The sequence below is a fragment of the Ambystoma mexicanum genome, chromosome 3p, assembly GCF_040938575.1.
Source record: "Ambystoma mexicanum isolate Mex_15411 chromosome 3p, UKY_AmexF1_1, whole genome shotgun sequence".
In the NCBI taxonomy this organism is placed as follows: domain Eukaryota; kingdom Metazoa; phylum Chordata; class Amphibia; order Caudata; family Ambystomatidae; genus Ambystoma; species Ambystoma mexicanum.
The window spans coordinates 895,476,894-895,497,188 of record NC_090925.1 but is presented as its reverse complement, the minus strand read 5'-3'; the positions used below and the strand labels follow the sequence as shown (position 1 = coordinate 895,497,188).

The 20,295-nt window shown below is 48.2% G+C and overlaps 1 protein-coding gene across 6 annotated transcripts in view; it reads right to left on the bottom strand.

Annotated features, from left to right (window-relative positions):
• Positions 1-20,295, bottom strand: part of RALGAPB (Ral GTPase activating protein non-catalytic subunit beta) — a 2,501,232-nt gene that overhangs the window by 238,238 nt on the left and 2,242,699 nt on the right. For 5 of the 6 annotated variants that reach the window (XM_069652125.1, XM_069652128.1, XM_069652130.1 and 2 more), the window contains one exon: positions 14,622-14,758. In XM_069652125.1, coding sequence (XP_069508226.1) covers positions 14,622-14,758 — 137 coding nt within the window. The remainder of the gene's footprint in view (positions 1-14,621; positions 14,759-20,295) is intronic. The other variant, XM_069652127.1, reaches the window with a different exon arrangement.

The window sequence follows — 20,295 nt, the reverse complement described above, 5'->3', positions numbered from 1 at the left end:
TCGAGTTTTACTTTTAGCCAGGATAGTTTCAAAAGGAGTGAGGGAGCGTCTAAGCTGGTCAGCCCAGCGAGGGTGGGTCAAAATCCCCTTCAAACGTAAATATTCAAAGACCGTGGGTGGTCTATCTGTCAGTGCCTCGATCAGGTTGTCATACTCTATGAAGCCCTCTTCTCGTGAGAGCTGAGAGACCCTCTCCAGACCCATGTCTGACCAGGCCTGAGTGTCTCGGAAACCCCTAGAGCCCAGATCAATGGGGGGGCCCCAGAGCGAGGACAAAGGGGAAGGCCATGAAGACAGTTGTTTATTAGCTTTATTAGGCTTCCATACTGCCCACAAGGCTGCCAGGGTGAGATGTGTTCTGAGCTGAGAAGGGAGAGCCTTAGGAGGGGCCCACAAAAGGCCTCTAACTCTTTTCGGGTGGGTGTGAATGCCCTCGACATATGTCCAATATGTTCCCATATCGTCCCGCATATGCTCCAACATCACCCGGAGTTGGGCTGCTTTATAATCGAGCCGGAAGTCAGGGAGACCAAAACCACCATAAAGCTTTGGGAGGGTCAGGGTGGAGGTTTTAACTCTCGGCCCCTTACTGTTCCAAATGAATTGGAGGACACGGGACTGAAGCATTTCAAAAAAGGTCTCGGGTATCACGACTGGAAGCGCTGCGAAGAAGTAGAGGAGGCGGGGCAAAATATTCATCTTCACCGTGACCATGCGCCCAAGCCAGGAAAGCGTGAGGGGTGCCCACCGTCTGAGGTCGCTGCTAACCTGAGCAAGGATCCCCGGGAAGTTGCACTGGTATAGTTGGGATAGATCTCTGGGGATGGTGGTGCCCAGGTACCTAGTGGATTTCCGTTCAATTCTAACCCCAAGAATGTCGGCGTCACTTCCGATGTCTCGATCCCCTGGACCCATGGGCATGATGCTTGATTTGGACGTGTTTATTTTCAGTCCAGAAAAGGAACCGAAGTAGTGTACAAGATCAAATAACCGGGGCTTGGAGTCTTGAATATTTGTTAGGTAGCCCAGAATGTCGTCCGCAAATAAGGATAGCTTAAAGTCACAATTACCACACCGTATTCCCGTGATTTCTGGGTCGTTCCTAACCGCAATGACCAGGGGCTCCATTGCCAAAGCATACAATAGGGGCGACAGGGGGCATCCCTGTCGGGTACCTCTAGAAAGGGAAAAAGGCTCTGAAGTGCCTCCGTTGACCAGCACTCTCGCCGAGGGACCATTGTATAGAGCTGCGACCCACCCACAAAAATTGTCTCCCAGACCCATCTTTTGGAGAACCCTGCCCATGTAAGGCCACTCGACGCGGTCGAAGGCTTTTTCTGAGTCTAGCGAGAGAAGGTACCCCTCCACTCCCTGTCTAGGTGCCTCATGCATAAGTTTGAGAGTTTTTCTTATATTATCTGCTCCCTGGCGACCGGGGATGAAGCCCACTTGGTCTCCATGTACTAGGGTAGGGAGGAGCTTTGCTAGTCTATTCGCTAGGAGCTTAGCCAATATTTTAACATTGGTGTTAAGAAGGGATATGGGGTGGTATGATTGGCAATAGGAGGGATCCTTGCCCTCTTTAGGCCTGACTACGATTAAAGCAGACATCATCGTGGGTGGGAGGGTGCCTTGATCCAGTGCAGCATTGTACATCTTAGCCATGAATGGGGCAAGCGTGGATCTGTAGGTCTTATAAAACTTAACTGTAAAGCCATCGTCCCCCGGGGCAGTGCCGCTCTTTAATGAGGATATGGTGTCTATTACTTCTTCCGGGGAAATGGGGTGTTCGAGAGAATCAGCCTCGTCAGGAAGAAGACCCGGGATGGGAAGGGAGTCTAGGAAACTGTCAACATCATTCCCATCCCCCGTATATTCCGAGCAATACAATTTTTCATAATATAGCCTGAATTGTTCTGCAATCTTGCTATCCCTCACGGTCGAGTCCCCTTCCGGGGTGCGTAATGAATTCACCCTCCTACTGTTCCTAAGTTCTCAAATTCTCCAGGCCAATATCCTATCTGCCTTTTCCCCCTTTTCCATATACTTCTGTTTCAGAAATGAGAGCTTCCTTTCCGTTCGTCCCACCTGGAGGTCCGCCAACTTAGATCGCAACCCCTGCAGTTCCTCCCATTGCCTGGGAAACATCTGTGTTTTCAACTGCCCCCCCCCCCCCGGTTGGATAGCCTCTATCTTTTCCTTTAACAATTTCTCCTCACGGTCCCTCTCCCTTTTTGCTCCCAGACCCTATACCAATAAGGGTGCCTCTAATTGTTGCCTTAAATGCCTCCCATACTACCAACCTTCCCGTTGTCATTAAGGGTGAAATAATCTTCTATGGCTGCTAGGTGGGATTGGTGTATCTCCTTGTCTTGCAGGAGGAGGTTGTTACACTGTTAGGGAGAATTCTCTGTTTAGGCTGAATTTCCCTACCTAGTGAGTCCCCCAGCAGCTTTGCTGGATTTCTAGGGTTTCTTTTTTTCTCCTGCCAGGAGTGAGACTCTTTTACCCTCACTCTTGGGCATGTTGAAGTGTGTTTTCTTGGTTAAACCTTGTGTTGAATGGGCTATGGGGTCTTTTACTCCATAGGGCCTTATGTATTTTTGTGATGTGGGTTACACAGCACCCTCTGTGCCGTGACCCAGGGGTGTCCTAGGGACTCCCCAACATAGACTCCATACCCTGGGACTGACTACTGTCTCCCAGGGCATGTAAAGTCACCAAAGACTTTGCTAGTCTTGAATCCTGAACAGAACCAGTACAAACCATCATATTGTGGACGTACTGGCTGGGGCAATTCGATTGCCCCAGGGTCTGTTAGTCGAGGGGGCACGTCTCCGTCCCCCCTGATCGAGTTTTGGCTGGTGGCAGTGGAAACTACTTTTTATATTCGACCGCGAATATTTCCCTATGGGATTTCCCATTGTTTTAGGCTAACACATTTAATTATTTATTTACGGTAGCCTTAAACATACCGCCGGTTTATATATTTATTATTATAACTCCGGTTGGGACTTTTTGCCAAACCTTGATTCTAAAATGGCGTTGGCGTTCGCCTCTGTAACTCTGACCCAAAGTGGAGCCCTTTGTTCCACTTTTGGCGGGCTTCTCCACAGAAGCCCTCCAAAGTGGTGCCACTCTGTCTGGGGTACTTAGGAGGGGTGGAGGGGGATTTAGGCACCCTGGACTGAGTTACCTTGGTAACTCAAGTCGCACTCCGTCCTGATTGGCCCAAGTGGTGAGCCGGCCGGCTCACCACTTAGCATGTTTGAGTGACAGCTAGGCTGGGTGAATGGGGGTTTGCTGCATAAAAGCAGGGCTTTGGGGACTGGAACTTCAGAAGTCGCCACAGGACCAAGAATCCGACGAGGGAAGAGCTGAGCCGACCTGCTTCGACGACACCACCCGGTGGAGCCCTGCTGAACCGTCTCACCACTTTTTCCAACGACCGAGGAGAACTCTTAACGGAGTGGCTCCTTCCCTTGACTGGTGGGGACAACCAGTTTTCACCTTCTTTCCGCTTCTCGAGGTATCTCGTGGCCGCCTTGCCCGTGCCAAGCACCCCGGCAACCGGAATACCACACTTTTACCCCTAACCGCGAAAGTCGGTACAACCCTTTAACCGGAGGACTCCGCGGCTGGTTTCTTCCCGGGCAGTGCAACGACCTTCTTCTTCTGCTCTTCAGCGATAACTTCTTCTCCCCTGACCGACGTCGAGCCTTGCTGCCACTGCCTGGAACAACTGCCACCGCTGGAGGATCCTTTCCGCTTAAGGTACCGTGTTCCGCCTGGCTTCCCTTGCCACCGACTGTACGGGGTAGATTTAGCCCCCGGCTTTCGAACCTGGGAGTGCCTGGGACACCCTGGCTAAACTTTCTAAGCCACTCTAAACTCTTTCTAACTCTTTGCAAGACTTTGAATCCCTAATAACAGTGTGATCTTGGGCACATTTTCGCTCCGGCTACTCTAAGAGTGGGCCCTGCCTAGTGACTTTTGCTCACCTGTGACTTTGTACTTCTTTGAGCCTATTGCAAGTGTTCTGGACCTTAGAGTGGTGTGTTTAACCTATTTCTGTTTCTTTTTATCCCTTTCTTGAATCTACTAGAGTGTCATCTAACGTTAAGCACTCACCTCTGTTCGAATTATGTGGTGTTAACCTAGAGTTGTCTAGATAGGAGTAAGGGTTGAAACTGCTTTCATTATAACTGTGTTTGAAGTGTTTTTACTATATTTTGCTAGAGTGATTTCAACTTATGTGTGTTTAATAAATAAATAACTATATACTTTTGAAACCAAGCTCTGGTCAGTGTTTGCTTGTGCTATTGTATTTGAGTACCTATTGTGTATACTTTACATACTGCCTAACTCTTCTTGAGGGAAGTCTGACTGCTCAGCCACAGCTACCAGGTAAATCTGGGTGGTGCGGACTGCTACCAAATGGGTTTACTGCTATACCTGTAGTCTTAAATCTTTTGCAGTGTTCCCTAAGGGAACTGCACAGGTTTCTGCCTAACATACACCTCCACCAGGTTCCAGTCGCCGGGGCAGGGGGAAGGCCAATCCTAATCTTTACCATATCGTGATCCGTCCAGGGGACGATCTCCACACCCGAGTCCGAGACCTCTCCCTGCAGCGAGGAATCAACCAGGATGTAATCTATACGAGAGAAAGCAGCATGTGGCTTTGAATAGTATGTGTACTCGGGGTTCCGACCCCGCTCGGGTATACACGTGTCACATAGACCCAGTTCCCCATTTACTTCCTGGAAGGCCAACGCCAATTTCTTGTGGAGACGGATGTTGGGGCAGGGTTTATCAGACTTTCTGTCCCTCTCGGAGCAAAGCACCATGTTAAAATCCCCACCCACCAGTAGGGTGCCCTCAGAAAATGACATGATTATCCCCTTCATTCCCTCCCAGAAGGTGTCCTGCGCTTCATTCGGAGCATATATGCAGACCAATGTGAACAAACGGCCCCGCACTTCCCCCTTTACCATGAGGTACCGACCATCCGGATCCGCTTTTGAGGCTTTAAACACAAAATGGGCCCCAGGGGAGACCAACAAAGCTACCCCCCGCTTCTTTACCTGGGAAGAAGCCGTGAACATCTGCTCAATGGTCTTGGCCTTGAGCTTAGGCTCCTTTCCCCGAACCCAATGAGTCTCCTGCACAAAGGGAAAGTGAAGCCGCAGCCTCGCAAATTCCCTCACAATTAGCGACCTTTTTGTAGGCGAGTTGAGCCCGCTGACATTTAATGACCCCACTGTCATGAATTGGAGTGAATCATCCATTAAAACACAGGTAAAGTCTCATAGCTCCATGCTTAGAACAGCAAGCGTTGTTGCTCCCACAGTGCTTCTGCAACCCCCTAGCGGCTCGAGAAAGACCAGAAAACTTGCCGCGCCATAACTGTAACCCCAGCAACCCAAATCCCCCTCTCCCACTCCACCCCCCTCCCCCCTCATCGCCTGGTTGTTCCGTGGCTTCATCCAATCGCCAGACCAGGCCACCATTGTCTCCCCCCTCCGGGCTCAAAAACTCTTTATAAACAACAACTCGAGCCCCCCCCCCACCCCAGGATCAACGCAGTTCACAAACCGTTACATCACCCTCCATTCACAAAGTCAAATGCCGGTTTTTCCGTCTGGTGCCAAGAGCTCGCTTCAGGTACTCGGAAGGTCCGGGGAGGCTGGGGCCACTCTCCTAAATTTCCTTTGGCCACGAACTCTGCGCCTTTCCCTTGGAGCTGTGTTCCCTTTTGGGCCTGTCGGGGCTCGCTCACGGTCCTGCTTCCCCATCTCCATGTTTGAGTTGTCCAAAAGTTCGCCCGACACTCTCTGGATATCGTCCTCAGTGATCAATGCATACTAGTAGCCCTCAAACTCAAAAGAGAGTGAGAATGGGTATCCCCACCTGTATCGAGCCCCCCTGGACTGGAGCATCTTCGTCAATGGGGAACAGAGGCGACGTCTTGCAAGGGTGAAGGCCGACAGGTCTTGATACACCGAGATCTGGGCCCCTTCCCACTCCACCGGGCCCTTCTTGCGAGCCAGTTCGAGGATCCTACTTTTCTCGGAGAAGTAATGAAAGCGAACTAGAACGGATCTGGGGCCTCTAGAGGATGTGCCCGCTCTATGGGTCCTGTCAATGGTGGGTTTGTTGGTGTTGGCCCCCTCGAATAGCACTCCTATTACTACATTGATAGCTTTGATGATGTCTGCTTGCGTTTCGCCTTTGTGTTCTGGAAAGCCTAGGAAACGTAGGTTACAGCGGCGTTCCCTATTCTCCAAATCATGCATTTTTAAGGAGCATTTCTCTTCTCTCCTCTCGAGCTCCGACAGGCGCATGTCAAACTGTGTCTCAAAGATGTCGCTCGAAGCTGTATTGTTCTCCAGTGCCTGAACCCCGTCGTCAATATTGTCCACTTTTTTATCCAGGGTGTCCAGTCGTAGAGCAATATACGCCCTAAAGCCTCTAATTTCCTCCAGTAGGGCCGCCATGCCCCTGCCTGGTGACTGTGCTTGTATCAGCAGATTCCTGTTGCGTCTGGGCTGCCATTTCAGGGAATATCAGGGGGTATCGGGGGCATGCAGCGAAACTTCTGCAGGGATTCCTTCCAGTTCATAGACTCTCCCCAAGCATCCCTGCTCTGTGGGGGCCTTCCCCGAAAGCTTGTGCCCAAGGTGACCCGCTATCACACACGCATACAACGCCACAGGGGGGCGAGGGCCAATGTCAGCCGAGGGGCGAGGAGCGGAGACCCAGCAACAGGGGTCCGAGTCCCCGACCAATGCACTTCTGCGGGGATAGGTTTCGCCTCCGCCGGGTTCCCACCTCCCCTCTCACCCATCGAACTGTATAATTTCACTCCCGTCGGAGCAGAGGCAGTACTTAATGATCCAGAGGCTGGGGACGGGGAGGACCAATCTCCAAGCCCTCGTGTCTGTACCCTGGTGTGGCCTGCTGAGGCCGATCTCTCCGAACTGGGCCCTGAGTGCCTGTTCTGTCTGCCTCAGAGCCGCTGTACTCGGGGGACACTCCGCTGCCCGAGATGGTGTATGCCAAGGGCTCTCCCCAGCCTCACTCTTCCCGTGACACCGTCAGTATCCCGGAGGTCCTCCTGCCCGGGCCTGCACCTCCTTGGCGCAGATCCGCCGCTCAGCCTGTGGGAGTCCGTGTGCTGCGTGTGGAGGCCAGTGCGGGGCTTCGCCTGCCTCCCACGCACTGCCGACACCGATTCCTGAAGCTCCAGTTCGCCCTACGCGGGTTCACCAAGCTTCCTGTGGGGGCCCTCACGCACCTTCCTTCTCCTTGTACTATAGGCCTCGTCCAGGCCTGGAACTCCACGGCACTTTCGTAGTACCGCCTCCGGCTCCTCGATCCGCTGCAGGTGCCCCCAGATGCGTCCCGCTCCTACCGATGTGCACTAGGCGGGGGGGGCGCCAGTCAGGGTAGCCGAGCCCCACCACAGGCCTCGCTCGGGCCCGGGTTCGCCATAGATTCTGCGGCGCCGCGGCGCCGCAGGGGGGCGGCCTCTGTCCCTCTAAACTTGGAAGCTCTTATCTCCGGGATGGCCTTCCCCCCGGGGGCTCGAATTTGGGCCAGGGGTGCCCGGCTCACTCAGATGGGTGAGGGTGATGCCAGCTTCTCACTCCAGGGGTGTCAGGGGGGCTCAGGTCCCGCGATCGGTGCCCTGCGGAGGAGACGAGCCGAGATGCGTTAGAACATCTCCGCGCCTCCTGGTGGATCTCAGGGCCAGTTATTTGCAGAGCTTTTAGGAAAGGAGATAAGATCATTTATTAAGTGTAATGATACACAGGAGATAAGTAGCTGCATGGTCTGGGAGGCAGCAAAGGTGACTTGGAAGGGCCAACACATACAGGAGGGGGCCAGAAACAAAAGAGAAAGGACCTTAATAGAAAACAGTCTGAGAAAGGCCATAGAGGTGTTGGAGAAATTGGTGTTGGATGGAAAGGCGGAATTGCAGGAGACTCTTCCTTTGTTAACGTTACACCTCACAGACGCTTTGGAGCCCATGCCAGAGAGACAAAGTTATTGAAAGGTATGGGTCACTATTTTTAAGGAGAACATAACAAAAAAATGCTCTTTTTCCGTTTGACAGAGAGGCAGAGGAGGACACAGAAGATCTGGAAGCATTGCAGTAAGTAATCCAGAAGAACAGCCTTAGAAATCTTGGGATAAGGGTTACTAGGACGCTCAAGAGCCTCATCAAGGCCAATTTGCGAAATTTCCCACCATTACTTATGAGCGTGTCTGAAGATCTGGAAACATAGTGGGGCCCTTACTTTGTCTTGGATGGGTAGGTTAAATGTGCTTAAAATGAACTTAACATTGAGGATCCTATATATGTTCCAGATGCTACTGGTGAGAGTTCTGGAGCTGTTCTTCAGAGAAACTAATGCTAGGTCTGTGTGATTTTTATGGCTCGGTAAGAAGCAACGAATTGCCTATAAATCGTTGATCCTCTCAAAACATCACAGTGGTGTGGGGCTATCGGAACCAGAAGGGTACTACGGGGACTCTGAAATTAGGACTTTAGCAGGCCATATTAAGAACGACATTGTGAAACAGTGGGTATTCCTGGAAAAGCATTGGTTGAGACTGGTCGCGGTGGGGGGGGAATGGCTCTGGGTGCCACCAAAGACTGCCGGAAAGGGTCAGGATCCATCCCATATTGGGAATTATATGGGATTTATGGAAGCAACAATGGGACTTATGGAAGCATAAGAGGCTATCCAGGTGATTGTGTCAGTGCCCTCTCAGTTTAATCACATATGGGCCCCACTGAATAGAAACTACTTCCCAGAAGCGCTGAGATTTTATATGTGGTTTGAAGCTCGTCTCGAAAAGGGTTGGACAGTTGTGGCAGGGAAACAAATGTGTTACAATACAGTAACTTAAAGAGTATCTTAATATTGGAACGTTGCCCACATTCTTTTACTTATAACTAAAGGGGGTGATCACTGCAGAAAAGTTGTGGACCAACCTACTAAGAGAACCAACCCAGATAGAATGTATATTGATAACACATGAACTCTCTAAAGGTTTAGTTTAACTTATTTATGCCACTTTGGTCGTAGCCAGGGCTAAGGGCTCAACGGGCACTTTGGAAGTAAATGGGAAAGGGATCTGGGGATGGAAATAGAAGAAAGGTTACGGGAAACGTGGGTGAGTTTGCATAAGACATTGATAGCTTGTCAATACAAGTTACATAGAATTAAACTCGATTGAGCCCCTATTGTTGGAGGAAATATGGAGAAAAAGCCAATTACTGGCATATGTGATGGTCTTGCAGTGAAGCCCAGGCTATTGGAAGGAGTTGTCGAATTGGATAAAAGGGTTGTAGATGATCCATAGGCAATTAGACCCAATGTTGATTCTCTTGGGGTTGGAAAAGCGGGAGGATTGTTGGGGCTCCTTTCCACATATGGATATTTTTTGTTGTCGACAGGTAGAGAATGTTTGATAATGAAGTGCGTAAATAAGTTCCTACCAAATGAGGGAGATAGGGTGGAGAAAGCTGGGGACATATAAGATATGGAGAACATTACGGCTCTGTTGCATGTGCAGCATCACTCAAGAGTAATGGAATGGTCACTGTTTTTACGACAATACCGTTTGGAGGATAGAAGGGGAGAGTTGATGGGGCCACATTGCAATCAGTGTGCTACAGACCAATGGGGAAGAGTTACATTGATGTCCCGGGGAGTAAAAGGGTTTTGCAGTGGGGAGATTCTACACTGTAATGTACCTGATAAGCATATGGCGACTCAAGCTAGTTTTGTCTGGATCAGTTCATGGACATTCTTGCCTCTCGGGCATGGGGAGGGAGCAGCAAAAGCGGGTGAAAAGTTGATGTTTAATGGGTTGTGATGTACTGTAATGTTTGAAAAGGGCAATTAAAAGACATTTTTCATAAACAATCCTAAAGCCTATAACAATGCTCCACATTAATTTGGAGATATTAAAATCAATGCATATGCACACCTGATAATACAGGTTGTTCACTGCACCTCCATGTACAACAACCACAACTTATGTATGTGATCATAATTAGATGCTATGCAGCTCCTACAACCTCAACATCACTTAGATAGAATGGGTAACTTCCCCTCAACCTCACAATCAGTGCTCATTGATTATTTATACACAGTTCACCTGTAGTAGAGATCCGTTTGAAAGTTGTGGCTTCAACAGCCACCTTTAAGGCTTCCGTACTCTAAGTGCTGAAACACTGTATGGAAATAAATACAAGGACTATGCTTATAAAAAGTTGCAGCCAAATCCAATGGCTTCAAAATGACAGGCAGTTTCTTTAAAGCCTCGGATGCTGCATAAACAACGGTAACAGATCCAAATTGATTAAAAGGAAAAATGGGTGGCACAAACTGAGGCCTGGAGCTCACTCAACAGTCTCGCGGAAGTGATGGCAACCAGGAAAATCACCTTAAAGGTGAGTAATCTAATAGAACAGGAATGGAGGGGCTCAAATGGAGCACCCATAAGGAATGTAAAAATTCAAATCCCATGCCGGAACCACAAACGAGCAAGGAGGAAACTGGTTACACAAACCCTGCAAGAAGTGCATAACACATGTGAGGAATCTGGAGGTTTTGTCCCTTATTCCCTTGGGGGAGCCACCCCCTTTGAGGCTAGTGAGGTGAGCCCGCTAAGCAAAACCCTCCCTGGGAGTGACTCCCTACCTATGGACAGGGACTCCCATTCCAGTAAGGAACTCCCTTTTTCTGAGACTTTTATCTGCATACACAGGAATACCAGAGGTGGATCAGTCAGTTGTGAAACTACAAATATTGTAGCAAATACATTTTAACAGTTGGCTCAAGGCAATGCTGGTCTTTAAAGGGGCTGGTTAATCAAACATACTCCTTTTATATCGGACAACAATGATAAAAGGAATAACTCACTTGAATGGAAGAGACACGATATGCAGACGCGAGCCTCAGATGTACCAATGTCATTGGGATGTGGAGGCAGTAATAGAGCATAGAAGGACCTGGAAGAAGGTCCAGACAGAGACCCGGAAAGATATTGGGAGAGAAGGCTGGGTAGAAAGCATGGGGGGTGAGGGGAGGGGGGTGTAACAAAGGAGTGAATATGTGGGTGAAGCAGGGAAGGACAACAAGAAATAAGACTGGGGAAGAAGCAGAGGTGAAATTTGAGAACAGAAGGAGAATAGGTGGTCAGGGGTTAGACGCCATATTTTTGTTGCAAGAACATCAGGTGGGGAGGAAGGACTTTGGAGAAAAGGGTGGAAGAAGACAAGAGGGTAAGAAGGCATGTGAAGGTGGTGCAATTATGTGGGGCATCAAGATGGGAATAAAAAAAGCAAAAGCAATGAGGCGGGATGGAGGAGAAGAGGCCCGGTTAGGGAACAGAGATGGTGTCCTGCAATATCCACGGGGAGGGCAGACTACCCAACTGTGCTAATGGGAATGGTGGCAGAGACAACCACCAACATGCTACAGCCTCAAATGACATTATTTCCAGGCCTGATGAGGTATGGCAATAACAGGTACGGGTGTCGAACCAGAATCCACAATCCAGGATATCTCTAATCCTGAGAAATGGAAAGGGCCATAAGGAAAAGCAACAATTTGACCAGAAGAAACCCCATTAACCGCTCAGCCAAAGCAAGCAGGAAGCGCAGGGTAAACCTGAGAGCCCACAGAGTGAGTGACGCATTTAACTGCTTGTAGGCACAGCCGACATTAAAGAGGAAGGGACTGACTGATTAAGGTTCAAAAGGAAACCCAAAATTGCTCACCTTTACGTTTTTGATTGTTCTCCGCTTTTAGGAATCTAGCCAAGACCCTTGGCGTATTTTGCTTATAGAAAATAAACCCTTTTGAATCCCAATATCAAAGTTGTGAGTTATCTGGCGATACTTAAGCTGTGAACACTCCCTTATAGGTAAAGCTGGCTTAGGCAACCCATCAAGCCAGCCACATTCTTGCAAACTAGATTGTTCCAGCTTAAAGTTCCAGGAAGACAGACAAGGGCATCCCTCATAGGTGTCTTGGCTGCTTGTGCCAGACAAACTACCTTTAGGGGAGACAGAGGCAGTTTATCTAGGGTGCACCCTGTTCTGGATTCTACTCATTCCACAAATTACACTATATGCCAAAAAGAAGGTGGCACAGACATGGAGACTGGAATTTCAAATTCTTAACACAATTGTATTTGCACAAGGATGAAGGATGTACTCTGCAGTAAGAGAAGCCCTCTAGGCAAAAAGGGAATACATGAAAAATCAAAACAGTCCCTCCATGATACCGTCTCAATGACAAGTGTCCGTCCACCAATTCCTTGCAAGCCGGGGCACCCCAAGGGTGAATTTGGGAGGGCTGCTATGGCACTTTGGGGTTCCTTTCAAACCGAAGATGAGAGCAGCATTCCTAGAATCAAAACAAAGTGTTGGGAGGAGTCAAATTATATACCATATTTCCTGCTCTAGATGTACCTATTGTCCAGAGTCCATAAAGTCCAGGCCCTGTTCTATTAAGCAGGGTTTCCTGGGAGTTAATTGCAGACTCACGGAAATAAAGCATCCTGAGCCATTCTTTTGTCTGTGAAGTGGACTGCCCTGCCAAGACTCTGGTTGTAGCTTTCAATCTGTCTTGACATGTCACATCTCTAAGATGGCCTCTGCTTGTTGATGGAACCCTTTTGCCCTCAGAGGTATGGACTGAGTAGGTGCATACCACCCCCTCATGCCAAAGGGCTCTCTCCAGGGCTTAGCTGTCCTGCCTGTGACAACTTGGGAGGTATTCAACAATGTGCTTTGTCTGTTATAGGTAGAATCCTCTCCCAGCCATCTGGGTACAGACTCTAGGATCTTGGGGTAATGATGAGGATCTGCTCAATCCTAGGACTCTAACCGGGTGTTGCTAGCTGCTTCCCAGGTTGTCAACAATGCCCTTAGCCAATTCTCTAATTTCCACTTGGGTAGTGACCTGCAGTCGCTCCCCAACTCTGAACTCCTCGTTACTTGCTCTACTTCAGGTGACCCTTTATTATTATTAGGGTATTTATTGAGGATGGACCTAGCTTCAGAAAGCTACGTAGCACTTTACAAGTCCTATAGGGAAGTACAGTGTGTAGAAAGCAGAGATACAAGGGAGCAGGGAGTCAACAAGTAGGGGAGGGCAGGCAATCGGGCTGCAAGGGATTTACAAGGAACCGCCGGAAGAAACAGGCAGAAGCAGATTGCCCAGTTTTAGGTTAGTTGGGGACCCTCCTAGGTCTTACTCTACATCCCTTGCTCACTTCTCCACCATCAACTAATTCAGCTTGTATTCCTCCACCAATATCTCTCTCTCTCTCCCTCTCTCTCTAATGCCATATTCTCCCCCACAAAGCTGGCAGAGACCAACTGCCTTTCATACTGTGTGCATAGGATGATTAAGGCAATAAGGAGTCCGATTGGCTCCCCCTTCCCTTCCTGGGTTCCCTGCCCTAGCTCCCAGGTACCCTTATCTTCCCCTTGTGGGCAACCGTTTACTTAACTCCAGGCTAGGGGAGTTTGATACTAATTTAATTTATGTGCCCACAATGCAGGAGTGTCATGGCTGCTTCTTGAACCAGTGACATGCATTGTATTTTCGTGTGAAATGGCTCTATAATCCAGCACTCCGCCTAGCAAGTTTAAGAGAATGGGCTTTCACTTCTGATTGTGCACATTTTAAATGCTATAGTTTGTGATTGCATTTCCCATTCAGGTGCCTTTGCTTTAGATTCCAGTTTACGATCCACATTAGGCATGGTCCCTCTGAAGCACATTAGACTCTGATGTCAGCTCTGCAAATGGCTTTATGGGCCTTGGGCAGGCTTTTCCCTTGATTCCAATGTCTTTGTATATCTTACTTTTATTTTATTATCTGCAGTTTTGTCCGTCTTTACACAGCCATTTCTGTGAAAGTATGGAAGCCTCTAACGTGGCTATGGATTGACCATTGCATATCTGTAGGAAACGCATGCGCTCCATGTTTCTTTTGCTAGGGGATTCCCAGAATTGCCCAGTCCCGCTTTGCTGGTCTGACCAGAATGGCACTGTCAAACAAAGCATTCGAAAATCTCGAGCTGGATATGGAGGAAAAAAGAAAACAACCAGAGTGCGACTGTGCACATTGTAAAGTGAATGTTATGATGGTGGAAAAAGGGTGAATAACTTCCAGCAGTCATGAGTTGAAATAATTATGCTTGATTGTTCATCTAGCAGAAAAGTGGAGCACAGATGTGCTAAATAGGTAGCACTTGGCATAACTGAGCATGCATGTGCTGTGTTGGAGAACTAAGCTGTGTATTAACATACTACATAAAGATTCCAAGAGCCAACAATACATGGCATGATAACCACAGCTAAGCAAAAAATGCTAAGAATTTGGCAATAACAGATAAGGATTTCATTCCTTTGATTGAATTCAATATTAATTCATCTTCATAGGTTCATCATAATGCACTTGTTACAAAAAACATTAAAAAGTCCTTAAGGGAGAAAACTATATTCCTTTTCTTGTCTTTCCTTATCCACAAATGTTGACTGTGTGCTTACTTTACATTCAAAACATAATTTATATTTACCCGCTGGGAGGAATTGAGATTGTCTGTATTGTTGGGAAACAGTTCAAGCGTCAGTGACTGTTGCTTCAGAATACCAGGAAACAGATCCATATTGGACTCCCCCTCGATGTCAGACACAGTGCTTTCCAAAGAATCTGCTGTAGGATAAGGCAAGATATTATTTTGGTTTTGCAAAATGCATTTGTGAACCTAATTATGTATACATGTTGCAACATCAGGAATTGATTTAGAGTGTAGTCGGGTGGACATGCTGGCTGATTAAATGCAAATAAATTGACATTATTAGAAATCGTCTCGGGAGGATAGCTCTGGGGCAACGTGCTCGCCTTGGAAGCAAGACGACGCAGAGCAACACAGGTTCGATCTCCGGGTCCGTGCTTAGAAACCTCTGGGTATTAAGCGTGTTATAAGTAACAAATTATAATTTTCTATATTAAAGAATTTTTTGTTTCATATTCATATACACATTTTTCGCCCCTTTTTAACAAAAAAAGAGAACATGAAACAGCACCATAATTCATCACTTGATATATTTCACATTCTCCATGACCCGTCCTGCTGCCCCCAAACGATTACAGTGGCACCTTACCTTGAGTTCATTAGGACGGCCAATTCATATTATACTAATTTTCTCCTTGCAAATAATCACAGCACTTCAAGTATCCCCATTCTATGTGTTTCCCCAGAGCCTTCCTATTGTTTTCCGTTACTCTATGATAACTCCACCCGCACATGTGGCAGTTTTAAGTCATGGTGGCATTAAGTACAGTGATTCCAATACTACATCCAAATATTCATCCCATATAAAATATAGGCCTTCCTGCTCAGGCAGGTATGCACTTTTCAAACTAATATCCTTCTCTGCTGTTGCCCATCTAATCATATCCTTAGTCCAAAACCTGACTTACAATTCAGTGGACTGCTTGCACTTCATCGCTATTGCTAGGAATCATGCCCAACAAACATGCCTTGATTGATGCTGTGAGTGCCCCCCTATGAAGTCGCTAATTTCCACCACAGTGCACCAGAAGCTATGTACCTGGGGACATTCCCACCACATATGTATGAAAGTGGCCCTTGGACATGCACACTTATTGTTCTTGCTGACAGGATCAAACATTTTCTGAAACATTGTAGGTGATGTGTATACAGGATGTAAACATGTATCATGAATCAGTTTGAACCTCATATTACATGAAACATGTTTGGTATTATCAAACACTCTCTTCCATTCTGCTTCTTCCTGTACCTGCCCCTTATTCCTCTCTTCCCATTTCTCCTGGATATCCAAGATGCGCCGAACAACCCTCTTCTTGCACGCACAATATATCGTCGTTTTACCTCAGCCATCTTCCGTCAATAACAGAATGGCCTGATTGACTCTGTGTATTTGGGGTTTTTCTGCTGAATGTGGCCAGTGTTGCATACATCAGAAAGCCACCTTTCCCCATATCCCAGCTGGCATGGGCCCATTCAAACTCCAGAAAGCCATCATCTCCATATAGTTGACCCCATAGTTTGACATCCCTTCCCTGAGCTGAGCCCCTTGACTGAGTCTTGTGAGTTGTGGAGCATATTGTATTCCCTCAAATTAGCAGCTGTGGAATATACATTTTGTATTTTTTTATTTCTTTATTGAATTGTACAGCATTCAACGTTACCAACAATACAACAAAAACTATACTATACTATACTATTGGCACTTCTTGCGGGGAGTCCCTCGTGATTGCAATTAAGGTGGCGCTTACTCCTTACGTTATGCACCATTCTCGGGTATTCATTGTGTAGCTGAATGGACTTTGCCCAGCCCCTCGATCAAGTGTAGGTTGGCACTTGCTGCCGGTTGATGCCTTCATTAGGGTTTTCCCCTGGTCCCTCAGGTTCGTAACCACGCCTTCCGACCCATCGGGGTCCTCAATGTCACTGTCCTCTCTCGATCCCAGCATATCCTGTACGAGTGTGATCCAAGCCAATAACTTGTCGCTACTTTCTCCTGGCCATCTCTGTACTGCTCTGGTCCAACTACCATCTCTGCCACTGCCCAGCAGTTCAGGTCGGCCCACCATGCTTCTATCCTGGGCCCTGTGTCGGTCTTCCATGCCATGGCGATCCAGCGTTTTGCTAGGATGCACATCAAGTCTTTCATCTTGGCTATATGTGTCCTTTGTTTGCCACCCCTGGGGAATAGTCCTAGCAAGTAGCTTTTCTGGTGTCCATTGTTGCATCAGCACTCTGCCCACAGTCGCCCTTGCCCTAATGTCTTCCCAAAATCTTTGTATTACTGGGCACCCTCAGATTATGTGAAGCATATCTGCATTTTCCTTGGCACATCTGGGGCAGGTTTGAGTGTCTTTGTTCCCCATCTTAGAGAGTCTTTTTGGGCTAAGGTACGCTCTGTGTGTGACATAGAGCTGCGTCTGTTTGAACCTTGCATTTCTCGAGACCGTTTTTGTGTATTGTAGGACCCTCGACCATTCGTGATCTGTGAAGGCCTTCTGGAGTTCTGACTCCCACTGGTCTCGCACCTGCAGTTTCTTGGTGTTATTGGCTTTCATGAGCTGTTCATACATCCTTGATGTCATGTGTCCTCCTTCGGAGATGTCATACCATCTATCTAGATCTTCTTGTAGTTCCTTATCCTCAGTCAGGTCCGGCCACCTCCTCTTGATAGTTTGGATTATACTATTATGCAGCATGAACTGTCCCTTGTGTATTTAATTTTCTTCTGTAAGGGTGTTCAAGGTCACCCATTTCCCTCCCTTCCACAGGTCTCCGACCTGTGCCACTCCTTTAGCTTCCCAGTGTGTTCTGTTTGCGGCCAGGGCTTCTGGTCTAGTGCCTGCAAGTCCTGCCAGGAGGATCTGCCGGGAGCATGGATCTTTGGTTCCCTGAATCTTCAACTCTCTTTTCCATAACATTAGCCCCAGTCTGAGCAAAGTGGGTAGACCTTTGGCCCAGGATTTATTCATCCAGATGAGTTCTCGCAAGTAGCAGTTCTTCAGTGCTGGTTGAAACAATAATGTGTCTATGGATTCTTGATCCCCCAACAATCAGACCACAAATTGCAGTTGCCCAGCCAGATAGTATCTCTCGTAGTCTGGCACGTTGATTCCTCCGAACAGATAAGTCTCTTTGGAGTGCATGTTGAGCTAGCCTATTGCGCCATACTCCCCACAGGAATTCACGCACAATCGTGTTCAATTTCATGAAAAATGACCCAGTTATGTTGTGCGGTATGTTTGTGAAATAGTAGAAGGGGTAGCACCGTCATTTTAAGCAGGGCCACCCTCCCAATCATCCCCAATGGTTGTGTCCTCCAGAATTCCATGGAATTCCTCGTTTTGTCTAGGGCCAATTGCGTGTTGGCAGCGTGTGTGTGTGTGTATGGGGTCGTGATGCACATCTATACTCAAATATCAGAAGGTGTGCGGTGCCCACGAGACCCAGGTGTGGCAATTGTTCTATGGGAACCTGTCTGAGCTATGCGAGGGGAGTATGTTCTAGATTTTGCTTTGTTTATGGAGATACCCAACAGTTTGGCGTAGGCGTCTATTGCCTCCAGCAGGTCAGGACGGTTCTCACAAGGGTTAGTGACAAACAGAAGCATATCGTCAGCGTACAGTGACACGAGATGCGGGACGTTGTCTATGCAGATTCCTGTGTCTGCATATGCTGATCGCAGTAAGACCGCCAGTGGTTCCAGAGCAAATATATAGAGCATTGGGGATAGCGGGCAGCCCTGTTTCGTACCCCTGTATATCCTCCATGCATCTGAGATATGCCTCGCCGTCTTAACCCTGGCCTTGGGGTCCTTGTACAATTTAACCTGATCCACCCAAGAAAGCCCTTGCCTGTACCAAAGTGAGCCAGCACCTTGAACAGACAATTCCAATGCACTGAGTCGAATGCCTTTACAGCGTCCAAAGACGCTATTGCGCATTTGCCCCGTTTATCATTAGTTTGGTCCACCACATGGTGCAGTCTCCGCAAGTTCCACAAGGTGTTGCGCCCCGGGCCACAGCCTGTTTGATCCTGGTGCACTAGCGTGTGTATGACTCTCTTGAGCCTATTGGCCAAGGCTGCTGTTAGAATTTTTCAGCCCTGGTTTATCAGTGAAATGGGCCTATAAGAGCCGGAGTTCAAGGGGGGTTTACCCGGTTTCAGGATGGGTATTATTAGGGTTTCACACATACTGTCTGGTAATTGGCCCATATCAAATGCCTCCTGATACACCTCCAATAGTTTGACGCCTGGAGTGGCCTTATATGCCTTGTAGAACTCTCTGGGTAGCCGTCGGCCCCGGGGTCTTGGACGTCGGGAGGCTGTCTATTACTGCCTCCAGTTCCTCTGTCGTTAAGGAGACTTCCGGCATCTGTGTTTGTTCTACATTCAACTTTAGGAGGTCAATCTGATCTAGGACGTCTGCAATGTAGAAGTTATTTGCTTCATGAGTGCTTGAATATAGGGCCTTGTAGAATTGCGAAAAGACTTTGTTTATCCCCTCTTGGGTCCTGACCTCTACCCCAGCCTCATTTTCGATCGCATTGATCAGGACTTTCTTAACCTCCTGTTTGGACAGCTAGGCTAGGAGCCTCCCTTGCTTATCCCCTTCAGCATGCAGCCTTTGCATATATTTTGCGTAATTTAGGTTCCCCAGTTTATCCCAGGTTGCCTTGCACTGTATCCTGAGGGATATCAGTTCAGGTGGTTCCTCCCCCATTGAACCTGCCTGTGCCTCCATCCTCTCTATTAACCACTCAATCTCCCCAAGTTCTGTCAAGACCCTCCCTTTATGTCCCGCTGTCTTCCCGATCGCTGCTCCCCTGACTACTACCTTAAAGGCGTCCCAAACTGTTGCTGATTTGTCTATACTACCTGTGTTAAGCTGAACGTAATAGTCTATTGTGTCTTGCAGATGCGCTTGGACCTCCCCCCTTTAGCAGTGTCTCTGCTCTCATTCTCCAGGTCGGTATTGGGGCCTTCCTTTGCGTGTACGCCAATGTTGCTGTCACCGGGGTGTGGTCTGAGAGTGTTTTGGCTCTATGTTGTGCGCTAGTGAATTCCCCTAGTGTCGCACTGCCAGTAAAGAGGTAGTCTATGTGTGCGAACGTGCCATGTGGGGCGCTATAGTAGGAGTATCCCCTCTTGTCTGCATGCAGGTTCCTCCAGACGTCCTCCAATTTCAACTGCTCCAGTATATTTCGTAGTGCTTTCGCCGGCAGCACCGGCTTCTTGTATTTATCATCCGATCGATTTAGAAGCGGGTCCAGTGCACAGTTAAAATCGACTGCCCAGATGAATGCTGCCTCCCTGTATGGGGCCAGCCGTGGAGCCCGTTTCTGAAAAAACGTTGTTGCATCCTGGTTTGGGGCATATGCATATGAGGAGGCCCATATCCACCATGACTGCAACTAGTTTGTTTTCCAGGGACACCTTCAGGGCTGCTATCGCCTCCAATATGGGTCCCTCACCTCGACCACCTTCCTGCTGTTCCGAGTTAGGCGCAGTCATGCTTCCGTCTGATGTGGTAAATTGACTATTGTCTTGCTTCCTTGCAAACGCCTCCATACTGGTTTGCCTGCCTTTTCCCTTTTTTGATTTATTTGGCATACTCTTTCCCTAGTATGCTTAATGCTTGGCTGCCGCCGCAGTGTCTGGAGCGGGCCCTCTTCTG